This window comes from Geospiza fortis, unplaced genomic scaffold (genome assembly GCF_000277835.1).
Source record: "Geospiza fortis unplaced genomic scaffold, GeoFor_1.0 scaffold16, whole genome shotgun sequence".
Lineage (NCBI taxonomy): Eukaryota > Metazoa > Chordata > Aves > Passeriformes > Thraupidae > Geospiza > Geospiza fortis.
The window spans coordinates 10,233,967-10,241,094 of record NW_005054302.1 but is presented as its reverse complement, the minus strand read 5'-3'; the positions used below and the strand labels follow the sequence as shown (position 1 = coordinate 10,241,094).

Sequence of the window (7,128 nt, the reverse complement as noted above, 5' to 3'; positions counted from 1 at the left end):
AAAATCAAATGATGATGCAGAAATGTTTATCTGAGAATGTACAGATGCTTAGTAGAAGGGAGCCATTTGGAAATAGCTTTTATCAAATTGGAGGTGCTCAAAGCACACCTTTGAGGGAGGATGGCTGACATTTGCCCATGGGCTGCTGTTGTGGCAGTAAATATCTTCCAAGACAATATATCCTTCATCTGTATTCACAGAGAGTGGAATACTCCCATGTTCTTTCATTGAGAAACCAAAGTACAAAGTTGCTTTTTTTCTAGGAAGTTTATATCAAAACAGAGAAAATAAATCCTCACTATCTTGAGTCTCTGAGGTGGTCTTTATCCTGCCTGTCTGAGCAACCTGTTTGAGTATTTCACCACCCTCACTGTAAAAATTTTCTTCCTTATATCTAATACAAATTGAGTCTCCTCCAGTTTAAAACCACTACTCATTTTCCTTTCACTACAGCTGCTCCTTGGCCTTCCTCACCCTATCTTTACACACCTGAGCAATGTCCTTACACTCTTCCCAGGATGCCTGTTCCTGCTTCACTGCCTGTGCATTTAGTTTCTCTAGCAAGTCTCAACTCAGCCATGCTGGTCTCTTGCCTTCCTTTCCTGATTTCTTATACCTGGGGATTGAGAGCTTTTGTGCTTTATGAAAAATGTCCTTTAAGATCTCTCAGTTCTCTTCTGCTCCTTTGCTCCTGAGGGCAGTTTTCCACAGGTGTCCCATCAACTAACTCTTTGAAGGATTGGAAGTTTTTTTTCTAAAATTCAGAGTCCTGGTTTTATTCTTTGCCTGACCTTTATGCCTCAGGATGTGACCTCCACTAGTGCATTATCACTGCAGCCCAGGTTGCCTCCAATCTTGATGTCACTGATTAACTCAACTTGTGGTGGTAAAATTAAAGTAAAAATTAATGCAATTCCAATTAAATAAAATAATTATGTTCCACTTTGGACACTTTGGAAGGTCAGTCACTCCTACAACCCTTTACCTCACATCAATGTTCCAGGTTAATGTCTATTGGTTAGTGTTATACCAGACAAAGAATATATAAGAGGAGCCTTTATCACAAGGAAGATTCATCTGACCATTTTCAGAGTTTCTTGTTCAACTTTGCAGACCCATGGTATTTTTTACTGTTGCTCATTAGCAATATAAATATTTTCAATTGCAGAATTCAGCAAAGTGAATGGCATGTCTGTTCACTGCGTGCAGAATGAAAATAGTGTCAAAAAGGGAAGGGACAAGTGTAAAAGGCTCTCTTCTGTCTTCCCTTTTTTCCCCTCTTTTTTCCCCCTTTTTTGTCTCCATTGCTGTCTATTACCAAAATAGCACAAGCTTTTTTCATCTCAAATCTGGGATGCTCCAGGTGCTCAAGCCTGTCTCTCATCTCTGATGTGATCACTGTCCTAGGATGCAGGGTATGTACATTATATCCTAATCTGATATGTACAGGTTGGGCAACAAGTAAAATTAAACATGAGTAATAATTACGAAAAGCAATAATTAAGCATTATTAAGTTGGTCTAGTTGAAATACATTGTTTAAATATTCACACTTCAGTCTTAACCACACTTTTTATGTGGATCACCTAAGCAGCTCTCCAATTCATTTGGCCTAAATTTGGTGCAAAGTATTTATTCTGACCTGCCCTGTCAACACATCTGCGTCCTCATGGCATCTGAGCTGCCAAAACCAGAACTCATTTTTCTACCACTGATTAGGCTCACTATGGGCTTGCTGAAGCACTGAGCAGGGGCTGCCTAGGGTCTCTCTAGAGGGCCAGACCGGATGATCCTTGCTGCAGGCAATCTCCTTATCTGTGCCGGTTCCCGCACCTGGACACAGCACCTGTGAGGCAGCTGGAATACAGAGCACTGAGGTGAATTGAATCCAGCCCGTCTGGCCTTGCAGAACAGCTGCTGAAGCATGTCAGTCATGTGGTCTTTCAAATAATGACTGTGATTGAGCAATGGAGGTGTAATTATGGTGTCTCCAGTGGAAATAAGTATGGGTAATTCAGGGCAGTCACAGCTCAGACCCTTGCACAGGCACAGGGGGTGGTTCCCCCCTGGAGCACCACATACGTATAGCCTGGGCCTTATGCCCCACCTCAGCCTATGTGTGTGGAGGACTTAGGAACTGCTCCCAACACAGCAGAGATGGCAACTTGATTTTTCAGTGCAGGATGGGTAGGTGGCTGCTGGAGGAGTCATGCAGCACCGTCACTGAGAGATGGAGACTTTCTTCCCTCATGTTTGAACAGACCCCTTAGGGTCCAGGATATGGAGAGTCTGCTGATGGAGGACCCAGTTTAGATTTAGAAATCCAAATCACACTGTGTTCTTGACTTCTTATTGTTGGAGTTCAAGAGTGGCAAGCAGGGCTCTGAGCAATGTCAGCATTAAGACAGAAGTGGCAGTTGTTACCTCAGTGGTATCTGATTGCAGGGCTGAGAGAAGTAAGGAACTTACTTCTGTGTTGCTGGGATTTGTCAGTCTAAATTCTGGGCTGAACATCAGATACCCTAGGGCTACACTGAATGGATTCCTCTTAAAACAGAGGGATAACTTTGAGAAAAGCTTCCACTTTCACTGTAGCCTTTTCAGTGATGGCAAATCCACCTCAGTCCTTGCCAACTTGCTCTCCTTAATGGACTTTACATTTAAAATGCTGAGCCTCATTTTAGTCTTAATTTGTGTAGTTTTAACTTCCAGACACTGCATGTTGTCATAAACCCTGCCCATGAGGGGAAAAAAGAGACAAAGTAGCAGGAGCATGCTCTGGGTAAGATTGATCTCACCTGAATCTCGCCATTGCAGTGCATAGCATGACTCATGCCTTCCTTTGAGGACAACACAGCCAGCAGTTTGTTTTAGGTTGTGATACACTTGATCTGTCTGTAGACACCTGCGTTAGATTGTCCATGAGCCCACACTGACCCGCAGCTTGTTTGACCAGCTGAGCGCACGATGTGGACTGCTCCTCATTGCCCACCCACTCACTGGTAAGTGCAGGTCCATAGCATGATGCCAAGAATCACCCTCACTAAAGGTTCTGATACTGGATGGTAATTTCCTACTTGTAATTGCATTTCAAACCTGCCAGTTGTTAATCTACCTAATGCATATGGCATTGATTTTGTATGGTTCTTCTTTCTTAATCGAATTTCAGTCTGATCCCATCTCAGATGCTCTAAAGATGAACTGTAAAAATGTCAAAGAAAGACAAGACAACGGAAGCCTCAGGGTATCTCAGTGGATCCTGCCAGCCAAGGAAACAATAGAGTACTGCTGGATGCTGGTGTTTGCTGCTTTATGTAGCAGCTGTCCAGGCTGAGAAGTTAATCAAAATGGAAACTGTATAGAGTCTTTGTCATGGACACTTCTAAGGGTCAAAGGAGGTAAATCCACATGTGGAGAGGTAAACTGGAAGAAAAATAAGGGAATATGAACTGGAGGCCGAACAGAATGGCTTCATAGGAGTTGTGTCATTGTCCCCCATGCTGGCAATACCTCAAGGACCTTGAGTCTGCTGGACTGGAACAACTAGGCATTTGGGCATTAAGTATAGGACAGAAGTACTTTTGTATTTATTTTACTTGCAGTTAATTGCTTCCAAAACTTTGTCCAACCTTGATGAATGTTTTCTTTTTAAGCTTGCTGGGGGATGTTCGGAGGAGAGAGTCATATAAGGGTGGAAAATGGTAAGCATTCATGAGACTTGCATTAATTGTGTTTTTGCCATTTTCCACTCTTCACACAAAGCAGAGTGCTGTTAGTGGTATGAAATTTAAGGGAGCTTTGCCAGGGCCAAGTATGGCTGAGTATGGCAGATACCCCTGACCGCAAAGTCTCATGTTTGAAGTCTCTGTGAGTTTCTGTGGTGATGCTGGGTGGTAACATGGTGGCAGTGGTGACACTCTTCAGCAGTGTCCTTCGCTGCTCTCTCAGGAAGCTGTGGATCTATTGCCTGCCATGCCAAACCTGTTAGCACAGAAAGGCTGCAATATCAAACTTTGGGTCTGTGCAGGGTAAAAGCAGGGGAAGTTGAGCACAACAGTGAAAATGTATCTCCAGATGTAGGCATTTGCCTGTCAGAGCTGCTGTGTGGAATGGATCCTGGGCTACTTCAAAAGCAGCGTGGCCTGCAGGGTGAGGGAGTGCATTCTGCCCCTCTGCTCTGCTCTGGTGAGACCCAACCTGCAGTGCTGCATCCAGCTCTGGGGTCCTGGCACAGGAAAATGTGCTGACTGGGACCAGAGGAAGCCACAAAGATGATTAGAGAGATGGAACACCTCTCCTATGGAGACAGTCTGAGAGATTAGGCGTTGCTCAGCCTGCAGAGGAGAAAGCTCCATGGAGTCCTCATTATGGCCTTCAAATACCTTAAGGGGGCTTATAAAAAGGAGCGGAGGGGACTTTTTGTATAAACAGATAGTGACAGGACAAGGGACAGTATTTTTAAAATGAAAGAGGGTATTTTTAGATTAAATAATAAATCTTTACTCAAAGGTTGGTGAGGCACAGAAACAGGTTGCCTGGGAAGTTGTGGATGCCCAATCCCTGAAAGTGTTCAAGGCCAGGTTGAATGGGGCCCGAGCAACCTCACCTAGTAAGTGGCATCCCTGCCCATGGCAGGGGGCTCGGCACTAGATGATCTTTAAGGTCTCTTCCAAGCCCTTAGCATTCTGTGATTCTATGGTCAGGAAGTAGGGTGATACCTTGGCATGAGAGCATTGGGGTTTCACTCCTCTCTGGGTCGTGCAGCAGGTCTGTGCCCTGGTTCAAATGCAACATGTTAGCTTTGATCTGCCCCACACAGGGGGATGGACAGGTCCCCAAACTAGGTCACCCCTAAATCTCTCAGGGGAGTATGTTTGAATCAGCATCCAGCACCTGTGCTTTAAGGAGAGCCCTGTTCTCCTGGCGCTGGGGTAATGACAGCTTTGGTGCCTCCCTTGTGTAAGCACAACCTCACACACTCCCACTCAAATCACTGCTGTGTCAAAGACTCCCGTGGGTGACAGCCTAGGGCCATAGTCAATGGCAAAGCTTTAGATTTTTAAACCAGTTTTTTTTCTCCTTTTCTAGATACGTTAAATTAATATTTCATGGTAGTCTCTAGAGACACAGGAGAGAATTTCTGGTCTTGGTTTAACAAAGTATATCAACAGAAGGGCTGTGCATTGGAAGGTTAGCGTGCCCAGGTGTTCACTAACACTAGCACAAAACATAAGGTTATGTGAAATTTTTCTGAGGAGAAGCAGAATCTCCACCTTGCTCATGATGGATATTTTAAAAGAGATGTATGATCCCCCACAGGGAGCAGAATCCTCAAAGCCAAATCTTGAGTACAGGGCTGGCAGTCTTCCTCCTGAGCCAAGGCAGTTGCCTTGGTACAATTCAGAGTCTTGTGGCTTCTTGCTGGGCTTGCTGCAGTAATGCACAGTGGCACCAGTGGAGCTTCTCACCTTGTGCATGCCCATGCTGGAAATAAATCATGGAGCAGCCCCTTGTTTTCACCTCAGCAGTTCACTTGGCTGTGAGAGTTACTCTGCTGCAGGATTTTGATTATGCCAGTAAATATCTTCTTTTCAGTTGTGCCAGGTGTTTCCACTCACAGCAGCTCCCACAACCACTTTGGAAAGGTACTGAGAGTGTGGTTCCTGGTGGATTGCAACTGACCCTGACAGCTGCTGAAGGAAGTATAAAATGACAGCCATCTGTGAGCCATTACTATGGAATCCTCCTGAATCTTTAATTCAGCTCACATCTTAATGATCCATCTCACTGGGGCATGTTCTCAGTCCATCAGACTTCAGGCTAGAGTCCAAACTCACTATTTATCTGGGTTTCTTGTCTTCCAAGCCATTAAGAATTTATGCAAACAAGGTATTGGGAGATTTTCTGTACTTATCTGTGGCTTGAATCTTGGGATCTTGCCTTCAGCATTTTAGGATTTTGTGTCCCTGCAGGAAAGTTTAGGATCAGTTTCCAGCACCTTTCTGTCATCACAGTCCTCTGACTTCTTACACACCAGTTTGTGTATGTCACACACCATCCCATTGCTGCACTAGTGTAAAACCTTGACATAAGTGATTTAACAGGTTTTAAACAAAATTCAGATTTAAATTTAACAGGTTTTAGACAAAATTCCAATAGTCTGTCTGGCACCACTATTTTCCTATCTGTTTTTTTGTTAAATATTGGCTATGTAAATGTTTCTTAGTGAATAGTTAAGGGCTGTTGCTTTACCTTGCTTACCTGTTACTGCCCTACCAGGTTTTGTAGAGGGAATGTCTCATACATTCCCAGGCTGAGGGATCCACTGGCAGATACTGCAGTGGAGAGAGACGTGCAAAAACTTTTGCAGTATGAAGGAAAGCTTTGTAAAGCATACAAGGAATGGTGCAGAACTGATATTACTGCTGCACTCCTGTGGCAGTTGCACTGCTTTCAGTAATTTGTATTTTCAGGGGTTTGATGTGCTCCCCAGGGATGATTATGCTAAACCCCTTGCTGTGTAATGGAAACAGGTCTGCTCACCTTTTTTTTTTTAATCGAGAATACCAATCTATCAGACATTAATTTCTCTTCCTTGTGATCAGAAAAGTAGGTGACTTGGGAACGCCCTAAGTGTTGGAGCAGGATTACAGCTTTGCTTTCAGGTGGAATACCAGGGGCACCTCAATTCAACCACTGCTGGAGCCCGAGGTGTCATGTGGTCACCACCACAAGATTGTGCCACCTCGCCATGTGACTTTAATCACTATTGACTTCAAACTCACATATTCTCCTCGGATTAACAGAATGCCTCTTTATTTATTGGTGAAGAATTTAAATAAATCGTTAGTGGAGAAAGCAAAGAGTGATGCTGTCTGTGCCATGCTCTAACTGCTGAACACACCGTGGCCTTTCAAATGAAACCCCATATTTAATCATGGTTCTCTTCTAGTGCAGAGGTTGGCAAAGGTTCCTGTTTCTCCCCCTGCTGCAAGGGGATGAGGATGGCCGTTCTCCCTGTGATATTGCAAACATCCCAGCTGCGAGGGAGGAGGTTGTTCTGAAACAAAGCCTTGGCCAGGTGTGAAACAGCAAGGATTGTGCCCAAGGTAAGAAGCACAGTGAATGT

At 44.3% G+C, this 7,128-nt stretch overlaps 2 protein-coding genes across 2 annotated transcripts in view; both read right to left on the bottom strand.

Moving 5' to 3' along the window:
* Positions 1–4,793, bottom strand: part of VSTM5 (V-set and transmembrane domain containing 5) — a 15,542-nt gene extending 10,749 nt beyond the window's left edge. Inside the window, exon 1 of the mRNA XM_005417815.3 lies at positions 4,718–4,793. Coding sequence (XP_005417872.2) covers positions 4,718–4,793 — 76 coding nt within the window. The remainder of the gene's footprint in view (positions 1–4,717) is intronic.
* A 1,478-nt stretch (positions 4,794–6,271) lies between these two features.
* The window catches only part of LOC102033535 (high-affinity choline transporter 1-like), an 8,060-nt gene continuing 7,203 nt past the window's right edge, over positions 6,272–7,128 (bottom strand). Inside the window, exon 9 of the mRNA XM_031066060.1 lies at positions 6,272–6,334. Coding sequence (XP_030921920.1) covers positions 6,272–6,334 — 63 coding nt within the window. The remainder of the gene's footprint in view (positions 6,335–7,128) is intronic.